Genomic DNA, 22908 nt, shown 5'->3' with positions numbered 1-22908 from the left:
TATGATTAGGGTTAGGGTTAGGGTTGGGTTAGGATTAGGGTTAGGGTTAGGGTTAGGATTAGGGTTAGGTTTAGGGTTAGGATTAGGATTAGGGTTAGGGTTAGGGTTAGGATTAGGGTTAGGGTTAGGGTTAGAATTAGGGTTAGGGTTAGGATAAGGGTTAGGGTTAGGGTTAGAACCAAACTCATGCAAACAGAACCAGAACCAATCTCAAGCAAACAGAACCAGAAGCAAACTCAAGCAAACAGATCCAGAACCAAACTCAAGCAAACAGAACCAGAACCAAACTCAAGCAAACAGAACCAGAAGCAAACTCAAGCAAACAGAACCAGAAGCAAACTCAAGCAAACAGATCCAGAACCAAACTCAAGCAAACAGAACCAGAACCAAACTCAATTAAACAGAACCAGAACCAAACTCAAGCAAACAGAACCAGAACCAAACTCAAGTAAACAGAACCAGAAGCAAAAGCAAACAGAACCGAACCAGAACCGAACCAGAACCGAACCAGAACCGAACCAGAACCGAACCAGAACCGGAACCAAACTAAAGCAATCCGAACCAGAACTGAACCAGAACCAAACGGGACCGAACCAGAACCGAACCAGAACCAAACCAGAACCAAACTCAAGCAATCAGAACCAGAACGAGTAGCATGCAGAACCAAACCGAACCAGAACCAAACTGAACCAAAGCAGAACCGAACCAGAGCCGAACCAGAACCGAACCAGAACCGAACCACAATCAGAACCAAACTCAAGCAATCAGAACCAGAACCAGAACCGGAACCAGAACCGAACCCGAACCAAACCGAACCAGAACCAAACCGAACCAGAACCAGACCGAACCAGAACCAAACTGGGCTGACGCAGAACCGAACCCAGAGCCGAACCGGAACCGAACCAGAACCGAACCAGAACCAGAACCAGAACCGAACCAGAACAAAACTCAAGCAATCAGAACCAGAACGAGTAGCAAACAGAACCAGAACCGAACCAGAACCAAACTCAAGCAAACAGAACAGAACCAGAACCAACTCAAGTAAACATAAACAAGAACTATACTCAAGCAAACAGAAACTGAACCAAACTCGAGCAAACAGAACCAGAACAGAACCAAACTCAAGCAAACAGAACCAGAACCAACTCAAGCAAACAGAACCAGAACCAAACTCAAGCAAACAGAACCAGGGGTTGTGATTAGGGTTAGGGTTAAGGTTAAGGGTTAGGGGTTAGGGTTATGATTAGGGTTAGGGTTATAATTAGGGTTATGATTAGGGTTAGGGTTAGGAATTTTGTTTAGGGTTAGGGTTAGGGTTAGGATTAGGGTTAGGGTTAGGGTTAGGGTTAGGGTTGTGCTAAGGGTTAGGGTTAGGGTTATGATAAGGGTTAGGATTAGGGTTAGGATTAGGGTTAGGATTAGGGTTAGGGTTAGGGTTAGAACTAGGGTTAGGGTTAGGGTTAGGATTAGGGTTAGGGTTAGGGTTATGATTAGGGTTAGGATTAGGGTTAGGGTTAGGGTTAGAACTAGGGTTAGGGTTAGGGTTAAGGTTAGAATTAGGGTTAGGGTTAGGATTAGGGTTAGAGTTGTGATTAGGGTTAGAGTTAGGGTTAGGATTAGGGTTAGGATTAGGGTTAGGGTTAGGGTTAGGATTGTGATTAGGGTTAGGGTTAGGGTTGTGTTTAGGATTAGGGTTAGAATTAGGGTTAGGGTTAGGATTAGGGTTAGGGTTAGGGTTAGGGTTAGGATTAGGGTTAAGGTTAGGGTTAGGGTTAGGGTCAGGATTAGGGTTAGGGTCAGGATTAGGGTTAGGATAGGGTTAGGGTTATGATTGGCCATGCAAAACAAAGTTCTGCTGTGAGCAGAGACACTGTGAGAGCTAAGCAGCAAAAGGAAAAAACTGGGAGTCGGCTCTCTCTCGATGCGAGCCGGCTCTTCTGATTCACTATGAAGCATCGGCTCTCAGAGCCGCAGCTTTTGGTCATGACACATCACTAGTGTCTATCATGATCCAAAAAGAAAACACCAGTGAAAAAACTGAATTTCCCCATGGGGAGTAATGAAGTAAATGTTTGTTTTGAGTTCTTTTTGGGTAATTATGGCCTACAGCTCAAAAGATGTAAAAGTCTGAATATTTCCTTTCAAGTTTGAGTAAATCACTTTTCAAGTAGTATATGTAAATACTACGTGTCTTTGCTCTAGTTCATTTCATTCAACCACAATCATGAGGAAAATTCCTGACTTGATAGTTGCCTAGAAGACAATCACCGACAACCTCCACAAGCAGGGTGTCAAGGTCATTGCTGAAAGGCCAGCTGTTCACAGAGTGTGGTATTGAAGCATAGGCCTATAAAGGGAAAGATGACTGCAAGGGAAAAGTGTGGTATGACAAAATGCATGAGAAACATTGATGACTGCAGCATTGAGAGGGTTGTCGAGAAAGTGGAACTCGGGTGAGCTTCACTGAGGCAGTGAAGTGTCAGTGGATCAATAGCGACCACGCATCTTCAGGACAGAAGCTACAACTGTCACACTCCTAAAACAACAACACTCCTGAACAAGAGACAATGCCAGGAGTGTCTTACCTGGGCTTAGTAGTAAAATAACTGTTCCAAAGTACTCTTTTCAGAAGAAAGGAAATTTTGCATTTCATTTGGAAATCAAGGTCCTAGAGTCTGGAGGAAGAGTGGAGAGCTACAGGATCCAAGGTGTTTTAAGTCCAGCATGAATTTTCTTCAGATGATTTGGGGTGCTATGACATTAGCTGGTGTTAGTAAACCGTGTTTTATCAAGTCCAAAGTCAACACAGCAGTCTACTACGAGATTTTAGAGCACTTCATGGTTCCATCTACTAATAGCTTCATGGAGATGCTGATTCTCTTTTCCAGCAGGACTTAGCACCTGCCCACAGCGCCAAAACTACCACCAAATGATTTGTTGTCTATGATATTGCTGGCTTGTCAACTCACCTGACCTCATAAAGAATCTGGGGGGTATTTGTCAAGAGGAAGATGAGAAATGCACAACCCAAAATACCTAAGCAGCTGGCTGCTATCAAAGCGACTTTGGCTTCAATAAAACCTCAGTAGTGCTACAGACTGATCGCGTCCATGCCACGCGACATTGATGCAGTAATTTGTGATTAAGTAACCAACCAACTCGAACAAGTACTAAGTGAACTGACTTTTCAGAAGTTGGAAATTTCTGTATTTCAAATCCTTGATTGGACTGATCTTAGGAAATATTTGAATAATGATCTTGCAGAAAAGAGGGCCAAATAAAGCTTGTAAAGAGTATACAGTAATGCCAATGTCACTAGTTCTATCATGGCCTTCAAGTCATGAAATGAGAACTACTGGAAAATGTCCAACAGAAATGTCCTGCTGTTGTGCAGGGTTCATTTTCATTCATTCTGTTGTTCCAGGTCATGAAAGAGCTTCTCGTAAGATATGGCTCAGGAATTGACGTCAAACAATGTAGTTACAGAAAAGATTGCTTTCTGTTATAATACAGCAGTTTCCTGGTTTTCTGTGGGCAGCGTCATTTTGAGCCAGCCAAAGACAATGTGGGCTCTATTGTCTGTTCTGTTTACAACTGCACTTTGAAGGCTTTCAGATGATTTTGCAGTTATATGACAAATGTACAAAGACAAGAGTATCAATGACATCTGAGCACAGAGATTGCTGAACAAAGGCTGCTAAGATGCTAAGAATGTATCTGGAAGTCTAATGGTTGGATGGTTTACTGATGGATATTTATTACTTAAGGTGCTACGCTACAATACTTTGATCAGTCAGTTAAAAAGAGGAAGACAGGGGGTTTAAAGGGTTCTTAAAGGTTCTGGTATATCACGTCCTTTGAAGCCAACCAGGAACAAGTGCCAGGCTTAAGCAGCATGCCGGTAGACTAAACAACAACAAGGATAAAAAGACACAAAACATGTATTTGAATCACAGATTTACTTATCAGTCACTCTGTGTACCATCAGTGGAGCTCAGCCAGTGTTTTGGTTTTGTGGCAATAATCCAGATTACTTTGCAGCATGACTTAACACACCTCTAGGTTAAATGTGACACGACACTGATAACTGCAGCACATTGTTTTGACATCTTGCCCAGTGGCAGTGTACCAGTAACCCACAGATGAACTTCACTGCTAAGCCTGATTACCAAACTGCCCGCCCACCAAGCAGGCGCTCAAATCAAGCTTTATTGAAGGGAGATGAAAAATGTCTGTTTTTTTATTCTCCTGTGTTCAACGCACAGAGCTCACATCCAAATCAGCAAGTACTGTAAACACAGTATGCTCACAACAATAGCACAGCCCTCAGAGCAACTTTCCAGAGCTGTCAAAAATATATCACCAATTATCTCTTTCTCCTGCATCGTGTCCCTTCCTCAGGACTTTAAAAAGTCATAATCATTTTCCTTTTTCCTCTCATTCTGGCCCTCCACAAAAAGCCCCTGATTCATTTGGTGCTTATCAGCAACAGTGAGGGGAAAACAAAGGAGTTCTCTGAAACTCATATGCTCCTTCCCGAAAGGGGAAACTGGGCAGATAACACTGCGGTGGCACAGCCTGGTCTATCTTTGACATAATGAAGTCCAGTTCTGTCCCCTATGCAAAATACAGACTTGTAGGGACATTTATCTTGAAATTATTAAAGAGATATCAAAAATAGATGACACACTTATATCATGTCTTAACAACAAAACAAATCTCAAATTTCTTCAGGAATAAAATATTCTATATCCATTGTTTTTAAGCCATCTTGCCCACCCCTAAATGGACAACAAAGACATTTCCTTTTCTTAGTTCATAGCTCTCTCAATGTTTTGGTTTTTTTAGTTATATATTTGGGCATTTTCGCCTTTATTGATTGGACAGCTGAAGAGAGAGAGGGAATGTGGGGAGCAGAGAGTGGGGGAAGACATGCAGCCAATGGTTGAGGTCGGGAGTCAAACCAGCGACCACAGAGGACTAAAGCTTCTGTGTGTGGGGCACAATTAGGCCGTTAGATCACCGGCGACCCTCTCTCAATGTAATTTAAACATTATTATGTATGCACACAAGCTGAATGACAATATTTGACCGGACATCAATATTATAAGTGAAACAATAATAAACCTACATATATTGATATACCTTATCAACATGACGGTACAGTAAAAAAATGTAAAATGTGTGTCTGCAGTTTTTTATATCTTTTCTTTTTATGAAACTGAAAGAAATTTCCTTCATAATGTGTTTAAAGTGTTTCTGAGGGTAGAAGAATTTTCTATTATTTGTAAGTTACAGGGTTGTAAGGCTCCAAAAAAACATTGGGGTTCGGTTTGGATTGATTCTTAGATTTGAAGTGTCAGTTTGGTGAATTTTTGGTGCCTTTCTGGAGTCTCTGAGCTCCTTGGTCTAGTAGGTTCCTCTGAGTCGCTGTTGTAGATGTCCTCCTGCTGTGGACGTTCCAGACGCCAGCAGATATAGACGTGCTGGATTCCAGTGGCAACACGTACTACTACTACTACTACTCGTCTCATCACCATCATCCCTCTTTCCAACCCCATCTCTGTCGAGGCAGATGGCTGTCTAACATGAGTCTGGTTCCGCTTGAGGTTTCTGCCTGTTAAAGGATATTTTTCCTCGCCACTGTTACTAGCTAAATACTGCGAGGTGCAATGCTCATGGTGGATCAAGATGGGATAGGATCAAGTCCTGTAAGAGGGGACTGGATCGTATCCTGTTTTGATGTTGGGTCTTTGTTAATAATTTAACATAGAGTACAGTCTAGACAGGCTATGTTTGTAATAACGTTTGTTGTGATTTGGTGCTACACAAATAAAGATTGATTGATTGATTGATTGATTGATTGATTGATTGATTGATTGATTGATTGATTGATTGATTGATGCGGTAGAGAAACAAACACAACACATAATATGTATTTTCTTTCTAAACACATCCGTTACTGTTACTGGTCTGTACTGGTCTGTACTGGTCTGTACTGGTCTGTACTGGTCTGTCCTATACCCTGGAGTAAATGAAAACGATAGGATTAGGATTCTGTTTAGTGTTGCTGTGTAGTCATGCACCCTTAAAGTGTTAAATTAGAGTGTGCTCCTTATTTGCCTTTTTCGAACTTAAAGAACGTAACAGTAAAGGCAGTATGTTTCTCTATCATTGAGTAAAAAGGTATTTTAATGTAAACTGTAAACACAGAATTTTATCACAGAGCCAGAGATTTTTGGCCAAAGGTCTGCTGTGTACTGCCCACAAGAAGTAATTGCCTCTGGACAGCAAATGTCAGAAGCAACAAGTTTTGGTCAAAGGCAAAATGTCCTTAAGACATATTATACACAGCAGATATTTCTGTGTCGCACATAGGTTCGTGCACGATAAGAAAGTTCAACACAAAGACATACACAGTCTGTGCAAGGTAGGGAATGAGGAAGGGGCGACATCAGGTGCAACAGTAAGAGGAGGTAAAGGCGAAGGAGACTTAATTAAGATAGCAGAGATAAGGAGACGAGAGTGGGACATGTTCTTCCAGGAGATGTATTTTTCAATTTTTGCAAGAAGATTGGGACATGACTGTGCAGTTTTAACTGAGGGTTAACTGTGTGGGAGGAGAAGAGAGAGGACTGTGTGCAGAGATGCTTAGATTGCCACAGGGGACAGGTGAGTACTTACAAGACTGGAGTGCATGGCAGCCTGATCAATTAAGTGCGTGACACATATTAAATGTTGTATGCATAACAGATACAATAGAACAAGACAAGCAGGAGAGGCACTGTAAGACAAGATGTAAGACAAATGATTCATTATAGATTATACAGACTACAAAATGAGTGGTTAAGGAAAATTATTCTGGGATTAGGGATAAGAAGAAGACCTAAATTATGTCTGTTTAAATAGTTAAAGTGCTATAGAGGTTAGTGGAGTTTCACATTCAATTTTGAGTTCAATTTACCTTGGGCTTCCTATTTTATGGCAACCTAAAGCCAGGTAGTTATACCAGATTGCTGATGATATTCCTGTATCAGCCTATCAAATATACTTTAGTATCAGCTTATATGTTTTCAGATAATTGAAGACACTAAAACGCAACTTTTACCAAACATAAATAGCTGAAAACAAGCTTTAAGTGATTTTAAAAAGTTACATCAAACAGTTTGTCAAGCAGATGATTGTCTGCACTTAAGTTGGTTGACAATGTTACATTTTCTGCAAGTTATTTGTTCAAGAAGAAAGAGACATCCAGTATTTTACCATCGTCATACAGATACAAAATCAAACTATTTACAATCCCATTAGAAATTAACTCAATTGCTGGTAAACCAGTGATGAGTGAGATTCTCCCAGATATGTCAGTCAGACTCACAAATCCCAGGTTGGTCGTCTCTGCTTAATGACTGATCCAAACACATCATTAATATTTTTAAAAAACATTAGTTACAGCTCAGATAAGTATAAAAGATATGTTCTTACTCATGCTTGCAAGTTAGAACCCCGGTATGTGTTGTCTCAACTTGAGTTATGATCATAGACATCATAAACTGTGTTGAAATAATTAACTGTGTGTATAGATTAAATGTGTTATATTGACCAATGACATTTAGATACATTTTATTGAATTATAAAAAATTAAATTTTGTGTAATCAATGAAAATATCTTTTATTATTATTGTGTTTGGGGGTCTTGGGGGGGTCATTTTATTCTGCTTTGGCAATAACCAAACTGTTCATGCCCATAAAGCAATCTGAACTGCAGTGACATCATGCAATCAAATGCCTTCAAAAGGCTGCAAAATAAACACCTGTGTAAAAAAAACAAAGCTGAGTCATTGTTTGTAAAAATATCACAATATACATACAAAAGAAATATTGGAAATTAGTCATTTAACCCTCATAATTAAACATCCTGATAAACTGGTTTCATCACACGTATTATTAAACTGAAATCAAGGATTACTTTGTATTTTTTGTTTTGGATGGACACCATGGTCTTTGTTTCCCAGCTTGCACCACGTCTTTTCTTCAATCTCTGTCTCTAAGCAGCCCCATGATCTTTGACCGTTTCTCAGGATGACACATTGCTGTTGTGAAGCTCAGGGGTGGCTTAAAGGTACAGTGCGTAGTATTTGGCTGAACAGACTTAGTAGAAATTAGCATCTAATACTAAAATACATGTTTAAATTAGTGTGTAATTATCTGAGTGCAAGTATTGTTTTGTAGCCATTTGTATCTGCATATAGAGTGGGATCCCGTCACTGAAGGTCGCCATCTTGCCCCGCTATGCTTCTACAGTAGCACAGAGGCTTTTGTATTTAGCGAATGACCACTGGAAATGGACTGGGTGGGGAAAAAAAAGAAGCATCACAGCAGCTTCTTGTCCACAAAGACCACCATCGCTTCTGGAACTTCACCAACAGAAAGGGTTGAACAAGGGAGCGTTCCGATCTATAATCTGACGGCTAGATATCGCTAAATATTCCCATTTCTGCACACTGTACCTTTAAAGAGGTTACACTTACAGACAGCTGAACATATGGCAGTAAATCTCTAATGTATACATCATCTTATTCATATCCTCTCCACCTCATTTATAAATGTGGGCTCAAAACTGTTTCGCATGGTGGTGCAGCACACTTCGCCTCAGGTCTTGGAGCACCTGTGAGAGGTCTCCCTTTAATGTCTTCTGAGAAAATGCCACAAAAATCAGGGAAATGCTCATTTGTTTATCTGAAAATGCCAGCTGCTGTAACACAGAATGTCAGGCACAGTAATGTAGTGTTAAATTAAACTGCTGCTTGCATTTAAACATCACCAATAACAATTCAGACAGATTATACAATGTTATGACAATGAGCCTTAATGCTGCATTATGAGTACTTTCACCTCTTGACACTTTCAATACATTTGCTGATTATTCTAATGCATTATAATAAGTCATGTTTTTTAATGCAGGACTTAAACTCTGGACTGAACAATATGGTATTACTGCTTTCATGCTCAAAATAATATCATCTGGAATTTTCCTCCCACCCTGATAGCACGGCAGACTAAATTCATCTCACGTTCCACTTTATCACACAGCTGGAATTACCTTGTGCCAATTTACATGAAAGAAAATAAGGGAGGGAGAAAAGTGATGATGCAAAAGCCAAAATACTACAATACTGCGCTCCTGATTTGAGGGGCAAATGTTAAAAACAGCAAGCAACATGGAAGTCGTATTTGTTGTCTGACAGTTCTTAAAATTGTGAAGATGAAACGCGAGAATCTGAGAGATGTGCTTCTCCATTTAAACTAGGGTTTCTTTGTACCAACTGCACACTGCTCCTCAGCACTAAAGAGCAAGTTTCAGTTGTTTTAAAGTATTAAACACTCTCAAAAGGAACAAATTATCTTTCTACCATTCTGCAAGAAGCAGATCTTTAAGAAAATCTTTGTCCTACTCCCTGGGTGAAAGAAAGAGGGCACACTGAATACCCATACTCGTCCTTACTTGGTTATTTCCAAATAATTGTCTGATTCCCCGCACAGAGGCTAAATCATGCAGAGATATGTTCCTCATTTTTGTGTTACTTTTAAATATGAAACACCTCACACTGGATTTTTACCTTATCATAAATTATTTTTTGCTTTATCACTCATTCATTTTGAGTATTTTCAAAAAGTGTGATAGTGTCTACAGTAGACTGAGCTGATGCAGATTTCTTCACTCAGCTCCCATTGTATCCCCCACACTGCTGACAGTGCAGGAAGCTTCACACTTATATCAGTATGTGCCTTTGTTAATGTATATTCCAATTAGAGATAACATCTTTATCGAGCATAATGGTCCATTTAGTTTATCAGATTCTGGGTACATTATCGTACTCACTGTAGCCGTCTTCTCCTGCCTTAATGGTTCTTTTATTCTTTATTTTAAGACATTACATTAAAAGGAAATACATGCATATATCCTTAAACACAATACCCCCAGTATTTATCCCAACAAAAAAGGGAGTTTTACACTCTAATGCAGTTTTTCCAGTGTAAGTGAAACAACATGCCTTTAAATACATGTCAAGTGGATTCCTTATTAGTTCAGTCATAATTTAAACTCGTATTTTAACTCACTAACTTGAATTCAGGCAATAATGCTTTAGAATGGTTAACTGAAAAACGATGGCAGTCCAAGCAACATATAGTTTATGTGATGTAAAACACAATAGCGCAATCTACTGGACATTAAATGAAATGCAGTTTTATGTGTTAACTTTATATTATCACTCTGCAGTTGATCTCCTTTTTATACATATTAAACATTGGTTTATTGAATAGTGCTTACAATTATGTACATATTTGGAAAAAAGAACGTGATTTATTATACATTTCAGTGGCACTAAAAACTGCTAAAAATGTATTTCATGTTGATTTCTACAGTGTAAAAGAAAATGTGCTTTTTGGCGTATAGTTCCTGCACTAACAAAAAGTATCCACAAGGTGTCGCAATTTCATTTTCCCACTGCAACTGAGCTTCAGTCACACTGTTTACTTTTTTTGTACATTTGCTCAAGAGTTTTTAGGGCTAAGGTGTTCCACCTGGAATAATGTTTAATCATTTGGATTCTTGAACAGTTAACTCATGTACTACGAATCTGACCCACCGTTTGTATAGATAGTGCAGGGATGTAGAATTAAGTCTGCAGCTAACAAATTGTCATTCAAATTGATTGAGAAATTGGGGACAACAGTGCTGTGTGAACCCAATGCAACATAAGGTCCTCCAGTACACATTAAACATTTCAGTCTGTGACGACTTTTGATGATTTCAGAGGGGACTTTGCCGGGTTGTATAATGAGAGGTTTGTTTCACAGTTAAGACTTATTTGCAATATTTCTCATACTAGGATTCCACTGGTATATATTACCAATTACTATCAAAAAGTTCAGAAACCCAGCTGGTTAGAAAAATACAGCAGAGTTCTGAAGTTATGCTCATTAGCAAATAAGGCTTGTTGTAAACATATCTAATTTAATGCATATATATATATATATATATATATATATATATATATATATATACACAGATATGTCAAGCTTTTTTCGCTTCTTAAGCAATACATAATTAAATAAAACTGCTTTATTATAACTTCAACATTTACATGTTATATAGAATGCAGTGCAGGTAAGTAAATGTTGAGCTTTTCAATTAAGTCACTTACTTCACTTTCTGCCGCCATCTTTGTTAGCCATGCTAATTTCAGGCAACTTGGAACAGAGTTAAATCCTGGTGAAGACAGTGATGACGGCGAGTATTCTACTGCGAGAACTTCATTGAATCCTGAAAATTAAAGAACATATGAGATAAGATAAGATAAGGTAAGATATACTTTATTTGTCTCCCATTGGGGGAAATTATTTTGTTAAAGCAGCTTACAACACGGGACAGGGGAACACAACAATGTACTAGTTAAAAAATATAACAACAATAATAATAGCAATGTAAAATATAATATAATAAAATAAAATAAAATAAAATAAAACAGAATAAATAAAATAGAATAAAAAATAAATAGAATAAAACAGAACATAATATAAATAAATATTTGAAAGGCACGTGTTTGTCAAAAGCATACACTATCAACAGCGCTTATTTAAACGTCCACCTGTTATGATCATTAGCGATAATTAGCGTAACTTATGACGTAATTTATAAATGTAAAATTTACAAAAGTTTGGCTTTACTCACAGCGGAGGTTTTCACTTGAAGTGGGAGACAGGATTTTTTCAGAATGAGGACGTTGCTTCTTTGCACGCCTCGAGAAGAAAACATTATCAACACTTAAAAAGGAACTTCATGAAGGCTCTGTCAGAAGTTAAACTAGCTGCACTTTGCGCATGCGCGAAGAGAAACTACAGCAACTACGTTCGGAACGTACACTAACAAACGCAGTTAACGTAAAGATTTACGACGTACTGTTTTAACGTAGAGTTGTGATATGTTTACATTGAGCGTATTTAATCCAACTCTGTGTTTTAATTTGGCGTTGTTAGTGAGTGGACGTTACAGTGAACAGAATAACGCCTTATTATCAGGGATATCTGGTCTCTCTGTCACCCGGAAGAAGAGGTTAGTGTGGAGGAAGCTTTCACATGCTTCGAGTTAGCAAGTAGCAGCCTGATAGCATCAAGTGTTCTCAACTCATTGAGATGTTAGAAGGTATATTTCATTCATGTGAATTTCAGATCTCTTCACAGCTGTGTTTTACATGCTGACCTTTTACCAACCCTGTTCAACTATTCGTACTGGAACTAAATACTTTGACTGTATAGAGCAGCTAGATCACACGTAAAGGCTTCTGTGGATACCATCAGTCAATGTGATTACAGTGAGTTAGAATAATTGTATGCACCAGCACATTACTGTATCATCATGTCATTCTCCAGGTGAAGGAACACGTGATTGAGACAGATAGCAGAGTATTCAAAGCAGTCCCACCTGGTTCATTCATTTCTTTGACAGCTATGGAGTTTCTCCCTGTGCTTGACCCACTAGATAAACCAAAAGAAGGGATATGGTAAGGAAATTCAAATAGATAAGTTCAAATTGAGATGCAAAGAACAAACATTTCCTTTAACTGAACTTATCTTTTTGTCCATAGGTATTCTGTGATACCCAGAGGAAGTGCTCCAGGTGTTAGCGTGGGTCACACCTGCACATTTATTCCATCTGCAGATGAAGGAAAAGGAATGATTCTTATTGTTGGAGGAGCAAACCCAAGCGGGAGTTTCTCAGAGTCACATATCATAAATCTTGGTAAGAAAAAAAAATCTGACTGGGAATATGACATCTGCTCAAACTGAATGAGCCACTGTGCAATTAAAATCCACAAAAATAAGCAGATTAAAATGGAGTTTAAAGCTGCTGTGAGGAACTTCTGTGTTGTATCGATTCTTGCGCCCCCTTGTGGACAAAGTGATACCTCTTATCTCTTGTCCTGTAAATGCAAAATTAGTGTCTTCAGACAATAACCTCTTTTAACATTTAGATTTATCACACAATGTGATTATTTGCCATGAAAACAGCCAAAAAAGGATGTTTCTAAAGCGAGATGTCAATCATCTGTGCTGACACCTACCCCCTCAGAACAGTTTCAGGCATTAAAAATGACAACAGAGAAAGTATCGGTGTTATTGTGGATGGTCTTGTTTGCTTTTGAGGGTCATAAAGAGGCATCAGTATCAATTTCAGTCTGTTTCTCAGCCAGTTAAAAACTCCTCATAGTGCCTTTAAGTTGACCCATGATTGATATTTTGTGGATACCATTTGCTGAAGTTTTGTGCAAAATATTACCAAAACAAATCAAGTTAAGAAATAACAAATTTTTTTTTCTAGGTGAGGATTCATTTAATTTTGATAGTGTCAGTGTTAGTATTGATAAAGTACATTTAAAGCTTTTCTTTCACATGACTTTTTTTGCAGTGTCTTTAAATATCAGACAAATAAATGTCACCATAGAAAGTCAAGTTGTGCACATAAAAATAATAATAAATAATAATAATAATAACTGTATTTATATAGCACCTTTTAAAAACAAATGTTTACAAAGTGCTTTGACAAACAAAGCATGGTTCAAATAACACAGCAAACATTTCGAACAACAGGAAGGAGGAACTTTAACAATGCAACGCAAAAGGTTAAAAGGAATACATGTCAATTAAACAGAATAGAGTGGTGGCACAATAGACCAGTAAATCATTGTTGAGAGGTTTTTAAAGGATAGATAAATAAAAATAAATAAATAAAAATGGATAAGTAAATAAAAGCATTAAAAGGACAATAAAAGAGGTTTTCAGAATAAGAAGACCACAAACATATCTAACATTTCCTCAAAACCTGTGATTCGTTCTGTACTCGGCAGGGTTATTAATGTGTTACCTTAGCATTAAGCTTTCTTTGCATTTTTTTTATCTGTATTCATCCAACAGATAATCATGAATGGGATATCCCGGAGTGGGAACGTTTAGAGACACGTTATGAACACTGCTGCTTTGTGCCGGATAGCTGCCCTCAGAGCCTGTGGGTGTTTGGAGGGGCACAGCAGAGTGGCAATCGCAACTGTATCCAGAATTTGCAGCTAACGGGTGAGTACTTATTCAAGTTAATCTACATTTGTAAAATAGCTCTAGCAAATTCACACTGCTATCACATATGGATAAGTCTATTACTGTGTGTTGCCTGTTTTACTTTCTATTTCGTTGCTCTTCCCCACTGTTAACACTAAATTTCCCCGCTGTGTAATTAACAAAGGCTTATCATCTTATGTTATCTTATCTTATAAGGGTTACAGCTTCTCTTTGTTCTTAACTGCTTGTAACCTCTGACCTGGCAAACTGAATCTGCATTATGTGTCCATCAATTTCTGTCAACTTATGTCTGTGTTTCAGAGAATGTGTCTCACTGGAAGACTGTATCAGCAAATGGCAATCCCCCCAGTCCCAGAACATACCACACCTGCTCTGCCTGCCTAGGAGACAGACTGTATGTGTTTTCTGGAGGGGAGGCTGGAGCTGCACCTGTGTCCGACTCCATACTTCATGTCTTTGATACAGGTTTGTGTTTAATTAAGTAGTTACATGATTATACCAAGCAGGGCTCTACACTGATCTTTTTTTTTTAAGCAGCACCTTTTAAGTTTTATTTGCAACCAAAGATCTTGAATTCCTTATTTTAGGTTTGTTAAGTCAGTCTAATCAAGTGAATCAGGTGGTCTGATCAAGAAGCATAATTAAAAACACCTGCTGGTAGTGTTTTTGAAACAATGTTATTCATCTGGAGTTGGGATTATATGTGGGAAAGAGATTCAATGTTGAAAATAAAATAGTACAAACTGTTTTTTCATGCAAATTTATTCCAAAATAATTGAAAGAAAAGTTTAGTCTGTAATTACAACATATTATAAAGAGATCATCGCAGGATTTTTTCACTTATAAAGTGTTTACTTTCCCATTATAGAGAGGACAGGTGTTATCAAGTCAAGTCAAACTTTATTTGTATAGCAAATTTCATACACAAGGTGACACAATGTGCTTCACAATTACAACACATGAAAATTACAGAGAAAATCAAGTTAACAAAATACAAAGTGTACATACATTTTATATGCATTCGTACAAAATTTCACAGCATACATAATCTCCGCATCACAATACCCACACATGGAGATCAATGCGCTCAAACACACATTCACACAACCCAAAAGTGCTCAGTGTGGAAGCCGATATCAAGTGCTCACAGGCAGGGTGTTCCATCTCCCCGGGGCATAAATACAGGAAGCAGCCTCACCTTTTTTTGGAGTTTGTACTTGGGGATAGTCAGAAAACCACTGCCTGTGGACCTGAGAGTTCTTGCTGGGGTGTAAGCGATTAACAGGTTTTGTATATATAAAGGAGCTAAGCCATTTAGAGCTTTTTACACAAGTAAAAGAATTGATGAATCAATCCTAGCTTGGACTGGGAGCCAGTGAAGGGATCTAAGGACAGGTGTGATGTTCTCAAACTTTTTTGTTCTTGTGAGAACTCGCGCAGCTGCATTTTGAATCAGCTGTAGTCGCTGTATAATTGATTTTGTGGGGCTGATGAATAGACCATTACAGTAATCTAGCCTACTGGATATGAATGCATGCATTATTATTTCAGTGTCTGATTGCGAATGAAAGCTCCTGAGTTTGGAAATATTTTTAAAATCATCAATAAAAAATAACAGCAGTTTGGTGAGTTTGTCAGTTCAGGGGTCCTGTGTTTGACTACTCCCTGGCTCAGTTGCAAAGCAAGCAGGCATAGTCTTCATGCAATAGAGTCATGATTGGTGAAACATGTAAAACATGTTATTTTTATGCAACGGGCACAGTATTCCTCAGCATGAAGATGAAAAAAGAAGCAGATTTTTTATTATTTGCAGATGTGTTCTACCTGTGACAGATTTCAATGGTGTCAGATGTTTTAATAGCACTTCAGTGCTGCAGTATAATACCTACCTCTACCTCCAGTTATTGGCCACAACAAAATACTTGTCTCATTTGTATGTAACCTAAAAATGGTCATTTATCAGATGCCACAATGATAATAACCAGTCTTTTTTTTTTCACCAGTGTCTTCTACCTGGTCCCAACCAGAAACACAAGGCAGACCGCCGTCAGCAAGACATGGCCACATAATTGTAGCAGCAGGTTCAAAGATCTACATTCATGGAGGCATGGCTGGGGACAAATTCCACAGTGATATGTACTCCCTCAATACAAGTAAGCCTGATTTCTCCTAAATCTTAACATCTATTTTCTAGCTTTCTCACATTAATCTTAGATTTTAATACAAAGTTTTTAAAATTTGTAGAGCCTTACACTTTGGGATGTCAAATTTGATTATATGAGAATAAAGCTAGTGTTTTTCTGTTCAAAGGGAGCATGAAATGGGTGAAAGTGCAAGCCAAAGGAGACATCCCACAAGGTGTCGCAGCCCACTCTGCTGTGGCATTGGACAAGAACATCTACATTTTTGGAGGGATGACAGCAGATGGGGCCAGCAACTCCATGTACAGATTCAACACTGGTACTCCATTTTTTTTACTCTGCCTAAAATCTGTCACTTAACATTTGTACCTTATGACACCACTAACAGTTGATTTCCTTCCTGTTTGCAGACAAATGCAGATGGGTCCTTATGAAGTTTGAGGGGGACATGCCACCCAACCGCCTGGACCACTCGATGTGTTTAATACCATGGCACGTGCGTGTTGAGGGGAATGGTGATGAGGAGAAAGCCAGCAGCCCAGCAGCTTCAGAGATAATACATTTAGCCTTTGTATTTGGAGGGATGGATACCCAGGGTGTCATTCATAATGACTGTGTTGTTACTGTTGTTACATGATGTCATTTTATTCATTTGCCAAAGTTGTAATAAATTGTTAAATGACTGTACAAGACATCTGTAAATAATAAAAATAAGTTTTACCAGAGCTCTGAAGAATAATTATTTGTGCTACTGAAAGAGAAGAGATCAAATCAAAATGAATGTAAAGACACAATCGAGTGATATTTTGTATCAAACATTTATTTCAATGTCTTTCCAGAAGTACAACGACCAGATTCAATAAATAACTTTTAGCCTCGTCTGTGGACATAACGAGCCCTTGACCCCACAGACTTCCATCTCAATGGACCCATAAACATCTGACCCCTTCAACCCCTGCCCACCCACTTAATCCCTCCCAACTACATAATCCCCCATCAGGACTGCCTGAGAACAGCAGCAGAAAGCCTTGTATTCAGGCTGACAAATATCTCCGCCTGGTAGCGAAGGAACACCTCACACACTGAAACTTATTGTTAAAGTCTTTCAGAAGATTCAGTACGGTTGCTCGTTATCGCCGCCCCTTCCCGACCGTTCCTCTCACTATTTGAGTCCCATCAGTCTATTATGTACATCTAGGTGCCACCATCAGAGAGGCAAGGGGCGACGGATGAACCGCTGTGCCTACAACTCATCCTTCTCGTCCTGCTCGCCTTCAGCACCCTCTGGTGGTGGTCCACCCGCACTGCCGTAAAGCTTGCCAATGATAGGCTGAACCACCTCCTCCAGCTCCTTCTTCTTGGCCTGGAAGTCCTCCAGCTCAGCTTCCTGGTGTGACTCCATCCATTCAATCTTCTCCTCCACTGCCTTCTCAATGGTTTCCTTGTCTTCATCCGACAGCTTGCCGCCGAGCTTCTCCTTGTCGCCGATCTGGTTCTTCAGAGAGTAGGCATAGCTCTCCAGCTCGTTGCGGGAATCGATCCTTTCCTTCAGCTTCTTGTCCTCATCGGCGAATCGCTCGGCGTCGTTCACCATGCGCTCGATGTCCTCAGGTGTCAGGCGATTCTGGTCATTCGTGATGGTGATTTTGTTCTTGTTGCCGGTGCCTTTGTCTTCAGCTGTGACACGCAGGATACCGTTGACATCGATCTCAAAGGTGACTTCAATCTGTGGCACACCACGGGGGGCAGGAGGAATGCCAGTCAGGTCGAAGTTGCCCAGCAGATGGTTGTCCTTAGTCAGAGGACGCTCACCTGAAGAAAGAATCAATAAATGAGCTTGTGCAACATTTCATCTTCCTTTCTGCATACAAAAAATGATGTGATGTTTGAATTCAGATATTTTAAATCCACTTTGGCATTTCCAAGTCTTACCTTCATAAACCTTAATAGTGACGGTGGGCTGGTTGTCAGAGGCTGTAGAGAAGATCTGAGATTTCTTTGTGGGCACCACGGTGTTCCTGGGGATCAGTTTGGTCATCACTCCTCCAACAGTCTCAATACCAAGAGTCAAGGGGCACACATCCAGAAGAACCACATCACCTATAAGAGAGGAACATTTTCAGTGAATAATAGAATAACAGCTAGTGTTGTGGAATGAATGAAACAAAGTGTCAGGAAGATGACGTACCAGTGTCCTCCTCTCCAGAAAGCACTCCAGCCTGCACAGCAGCTCCGTAAGCTACAGCCTCATCAGGGTTGATGCCTCTTGAGGGCTCTTTGCCGTTGAAGAACTCCTTCACCAGCTGCTGGATTTTGGGAATACGGGTGGAGCCTCCAACCAGGACGATCTCATCAATGTCAGGCTTCTTCAGGTCAGAGTCTTCAAGCACTTTCTGTACGGGCTTCATGGTGGAACGGAACAGGTCCTGAAAAAAGAAAGTCAAGTGTTATCATTTTGTCATGCTAATGTGTTAAAGATACTTGAAAATGCTATAGTGTCTCATTTCACATATCTTAAGTGATTACTGTATAACTTACCATGTTGAGCTCCTCGAACTTGGCACGGGTCAGGGTCTCAGAGAAGTCCTCTCCCTCAAAGAAGGACTCGATCTCAATGCGGGCCTGGTGCTGGGCGGACAGCGCCCTCTTTGCCTTCTCAACCTCACGACGCAGCTTTTGCACAGCCCGGTTGTCTTTGCGCACATCTTTGCCGGTCTTCTTCTTGTACAGCTTGATGAAGTGCTCCATGACACGCTGGTCAAAGTCTTCACCTCCCAGATGAGTGTCACCGTTGGTGGCCACCACCTCGAACACGCCGTTGTCGATGGTCAGCAGGGAGACATCGAAGGTACCGCCGCCCAGATCGAACACAAGAATGTTCTTCTCGCCGTCCTTCTTGTCCAGACCATAAGCGATGGCAGCAGCAGTTCTAAAATGAGAAATGATCGAAAAAATATATTATTTAAAGCGAAGGGAGAAATACATCTTCAGAATTTCTACAAGTCAACATATAAATACATTTCCTGTTAAGACACTTACGGCTCATTGATGATTCTCATGACATTCAGGCCAGCGATGGTTCCGGCATCCTTAGTGGCCTGACGCTGGGCATCGTTGAAGTAGGCAGGAACAGTGACCACAGCATGTGTAACCTGAGGAAAAGATGAGAACATTAGATTAAATCCAAATTGTTTAAACAGAAGTAGTAAAACCTTTAATAAATATTTGTAGTTTTTTTTTTGTACCTTCTTGCCCAAATAAGCCTCAGCAGTCTCCTTCATCTTAACCAGCACCATGGCGGAGATCTCTTCAGGAGCAAAAGTCTTCATTACACCACCTCCAATGTTGACCTGAATGTAGGGCTTGGTCTTCTTCTCAGTCACCTAAAGAGAAACATGAGGTCAATATCTTGTACACAGAATGATGATCAAACATGAATTAAAGACCTTTCAACTCTTGCATAACTTTTTAGAACATGGAGACTTACCTTGAATGGCAGGTACTTGATGTCCTGCTGCACAGAGGAGTCTCCCCAAGTACGCCCAATCAATCTCTTGGCATCAAAGACAGTGTTCTCAGGGTTAGAGGTCAGCTGGTTCTTAGCAGCATCACCAATCAGACGCTCGCCTTCACTGGTGAAGGCCACATACGACGGGGTGATGCGGTTACCCTGGTCATTGGCGATGATCTCCACACGGCCATTCTTGAACACTCCAACACTGCAGGAAAACAATTTACAATATATGAATCAAAAGGGAATAATTTGTAAGTGTTTTGTACCCAATACAGTCCCATGATTGTGATCTTAACTAAAGCTGTCATTCCTCTTCTTACCATGAGTATGTGGTCCCCAGGTCGATTCCAACCACGGTCCCCACACTCTCCCTCTTGTCGTCGTCATCGGCAAACACAGTGCCGGTCACCAGCATTACAACCCACAACAGCTTCATCTTTGATCGGTTTGGATCAGATCTACAAAATAATCTGCAGGAAGAAAAAAACAGAACAAATCATTAGAAAATGTGGAGCCTAGTGTGCCTTCCCTGTTAACAAAGCTAATGCTAAAGCAGATACTGAGGATTTAGATATTTTATGTAAGAGGAGCTTAACCTTTTTCTACAGAAATGAGAAAATGTCAAGTCTTGAAAGAACACGGGTGGACTGGGTGGAGCCTCGCCGCCTCTTTTCGTGGGAACACCCCTGGCTAGTTTTTTCATCCGCCGGTAGCTAGCTTAACCACGTTAGCGTGCATAGCAGACATGCAGGGTACCATAGAGGAACCACAGGAACCCAATTAAAAGACTGTTCTTATGTTATGATATATAGCTAGGACATTCTCTGTCTATATGCATTAAAGCTAGGGTTAACTTCAGTTCCATACATCATTATTAGCTTAGTTAGCTTTATGAAAATGCCTTGAAATAACGTCAAACGTAGAAGAAAGACACAATATTATGTCGTCGTAGTATCATATATTCACAACATTATTTCTACATACCTTAATCGTAGTATCGTCAATCAATTAACGGCCTTGACGTTGCCTCCAATGGTGCTAGCCCCTCAGCGTACAGCGTGTCTCTGTGTTACTCTTATCTGTGTTTTTTCTGCTGTGAAATGATGTTGAATGAACTGTGCTCTCTCCATATATAAGCCGTCACTTCTTCCCCATCGTGGAGGCTCGCCATTGGCTGAGCGGCTGTTCGTTGGAACGCGCTGATTGGTGCGCTCCGGCACGCTGGCCGATGCTGATTTGCACACATCGGGTCTGGGCGACGTCACGACTGTTCACCACTGTGCCACCGCTGATTGGCTGTCGGTCAAACGCATTCATGAACGCAGTTGGAGCACTGACACGCCACTCCAACAACTAGGGAAGTTGGGCCTTTTTCACAATTTTAAAGACTTACATGAAAAGGCAGTGCTCATTCTTTTACAAATACATTCACGTGTATGGGATTGACTCTCATTTTCAGATTTCTGCTTTTTCATTTAGTGTATCAGCAAGAAGGTCACCTGAAGTAATGATGACTCACTAAAATGAGTAATACATGTACAACCCATGTGTGATATGCATGTGACTAAGTAACCTAAAATCAACAGTTGTTGCATCAGATGAACTACATTATCCTGAGGTTTCATCACATCATTTCTACCTTATGTTTGTAGCATTTCTAGCTGCTGTATTTTCTGTTTGTAGCATTTTCAGTTTTTCTATCTTATGTCTGTAGCATTTTCAGTTTTTCTATCTTATGTCTGTAGAATTTTCAGTTTTTCTATCTTGTCTGTAGCATTTTCAGTTTTCAGTTTTTCAACATTGTGTTTTTAGCATTTTCAGTTGTTGTATCTTACATTTGAAGTATATTCAGTTTCTGTATTTCATGTTTGTAGCATGTTTCTGTTTTTGTATTTCATGTCTGTAGCACAGTTTGTAGAATTTTTAGTTTTGTATTTTATGTATATTTTGTATGTTATGTTTTGTTTTATGTGGACCCCAGGAAGAGTAGCTGCTGCGTTAGTGGCAGCTAATGGGGATCTGAATAAAGAATAAATAATAATGTACACAAATGCAATGATGGCAGAACACCTTCACCTTAAAATGCAAGCAACCTGCTATAGTTTGAATGAAAAGGTTTATCATAGACTCTCAACATTATACATTGACTACACTGTTGCATATACTTTACTCTAATTTGGCCTAAAGCAGCCCTATTCAATTAGCGGCCCGCAGGCCACATGCGGCCCAAAAGCACCCCTCGGGTTGCCCGAATGCAACTGCTGAGTGATCGTGACTTGGGTCCGGCAAGAAAAACATCTTTTACTAACACTGACAAGTGCAGCTCTTTTATTGTGTTTATGCTCTTTTTGATGTGGCAATACATTAATAAACATCCAGTGTGTTTGTTATCTTATCTATTTGTTTTTCTTTTAAATGGTTAACTTTGCTCACTGTCTGTTAAAAATGTCTGGCCCAGCCCATGTCCTTAGTCTGAAAATCCGGCCTGACCAAATATTTAATTGAATAGCCCTCGCCTACAGTCTCTGATGAAAGGAGGTAATTCAGGTCAGGTCAGGATTTCGTAACTGGCTGCTTAAACTAACCCTTTCGAATCTATCAACTTATGACAGCAGAAGTATTTAGTACTCTCACATATGTTCTGACTCAGGTGTCACCTGTCACCTGTGTTTGCTTTTATTATAATACTCACCTGTTCTATGTATTTCCAACAAACAAATACTCCTCTTTTGTTGTAGATGCAAATTGAGGGATAATAGATACTTCAGCCATCGAATTGTTTCCTCTCTTCCTTCTTTCTGTCTTTCTTTCATTCCTTCTCTTTCATTTTTCTGTCTCTCTGTCTGTCTGCACATCTTTCTTTTACCTGTCTCTCTTCAGTAATAATTGATTTAATAATTATTCCAGAGGGTAACATCTACATAGCTTAGAGCAAATTCCTGACACCACTGGTATGAGTTTCAAAGCTTTAGTACAAATTCTGTCCTGTATCTTTAAACAAGACTGGATTGGCCCCACTTGCCACTTAGAATGTATGAACACGTCAGAAAAAGCAGATTGTTATCCATCTGTTCTTCAGAAAGATTCTTTGGCCCCACCCTGTATTATTCTAAATTCAAT

The 22908-nt window shown here is 39.7% G+C and overlaps 3 protein-coding genes across 8 annotated transcripts in view; 1 reads left to right on the top strand and 2 right to left on the bottom strand.

Moving 5' to 3' along the window:
• LOC117831469 (regulator of G-protein signaling 3-like) overlaps positions 1–12043 on the bottom strand; it is a 49598-nt gene extending 37555 nt beyond the window's left edge. The window contains exons 1-2 of the mRNA XM_034710178.1: positions 11735–12043; positions 11208–11326 (exon numbers count right to left, since the gene is read on the bottom strand). The gene's annotated coding sequence lies outside the window, so the exon portion shown is untranslated. The remainder of the gene's footprint in view (positions 1–11207; positions 11327–11734) is intronic.
• On the top strand, positions 11256–16999 carry rabepk (Rab9 effector protein with kelch motifs). 6 transcript variants are annotated; one of them, XM_034709288.1, is made up of 8 exons: positions 11256–11364; positions 12433–12563; positions 12648–12802; positions 13975–14130; positions 14434–14598; positions 16137–16286; positions 16444–16593; positions 16685–16999. In XM_034709288.1, exons 2-8 carry the CDS (start codon positions 12511–12513, stop codon positions 16909–16911), a joined length of 1056 nt encoding a protein of 351 aa, XP_034565179.1. In that variant the 5' UTR covers positions 11256–11364; positions 12433–12510; the 3' UTR covers positions 16912–16999. The 6 variants fall into 6 exon arrangements, with proteins under 6 accessions (XP_034565179.1, XP_034565180.1, XP_034565177.1 ...); XM_034709289.1 differs by lacking the exon at positions 11256–11364 and adding an exon at positions 11901–12115 and having other exon boundaries at positions 12509–12563; XM_034709286.1 differs by lacking the exon at positions 11256–11364 and adding an exon at positions 11903–12115.
• A 74-nt stretch (positions 17000–17073) lies between these two features.
• hspa5 (heat shock protein 5) lies at positions 17074–20997 on the bottom strand. Its single transcript, XM_034709283.1, has 9 exons — positions 20773–20997; positions 20109–20258; positions 19762–19993; positions 19520–19657; positions 19314–19426; positions 18813–19203; positions 18463–18700; positions 18207–18374; positions 17074–18086 (listed from the first exon to the last, which is right to left on the bottom strand). The coding sequence occupies exons 2-9, from the start codon at positions 20222–20224 to the stop codon at positions 17518–17520; spliced, it is 1965 nt and encodes a 654-aa protein (XP_034565174.1). The 5' UTR covers positions 20225–20258; positions 20773–20997; the 3' UTR covers positions 17074–17517.
• Positions 20998–22908: the final 1911 nt, after the last annotated feature.

Source organism: Notolabrus celidotus, chromosome 19, assembly GCF_009762535.1.
Source record: "Notolabrus celidotus isolate fNotCel1 chromosome 19, fNotCel1.pri, whole genome shotgun sequence".
In the NCBI taxonomy this organism is placed as follows: Eukaryota; Metazoa; Chordata; class Actinopteri; order Labriformes; family Labridae; genus Notolabrus; species Notolabrus celidotus.
The sequence above is the reverse complement of the archived record's forward strand: the minus strand, read 5'-3'. Positions and strand labels throughout refer to the sequence as shown.

Bases quoted from the DNA above. Each gene is read 5' to 3' on its own strand.
- rabepk (XM_034709285.1), top strand. The intron at 14,599-16,136 runs GTTTGTGTTTAA...TTTTTTCACCAG, and splicing joins ACTTCATGTCTTTGATACAG to TGTCTTCTACCTGGTCCCAA. The intron at 16,287-16,443 runs GTAAGCCTGATT...TTCTGTTCAAAG, and splicing joins TATGTACTCCCTCAATACAA to GGAGCATGAAATGGGTGAAA.
- hspa5 (XM_034709283.1), bottom strand. From the start codon at position 20,224: ATGAAGCTGTTGTGGGTTGTAATGCTGGTGACCGGCACTGTGTTTGCC. The intron at 19,427-19,519 runs GTACAAAAAAAA...TCTTTTCCTCAG, and splicing joins AGGCTTATTTGGGCAAGAAG to GTTACACATGCTGTGGTCAC. The intron at 18,087-18,206 runs GTAAGACTTGGA...TTCTTTCTTCAG, and splicing joins CACTATTAAGGTTTATGAAG to GTGAGCGTCCTCTGACTAAG.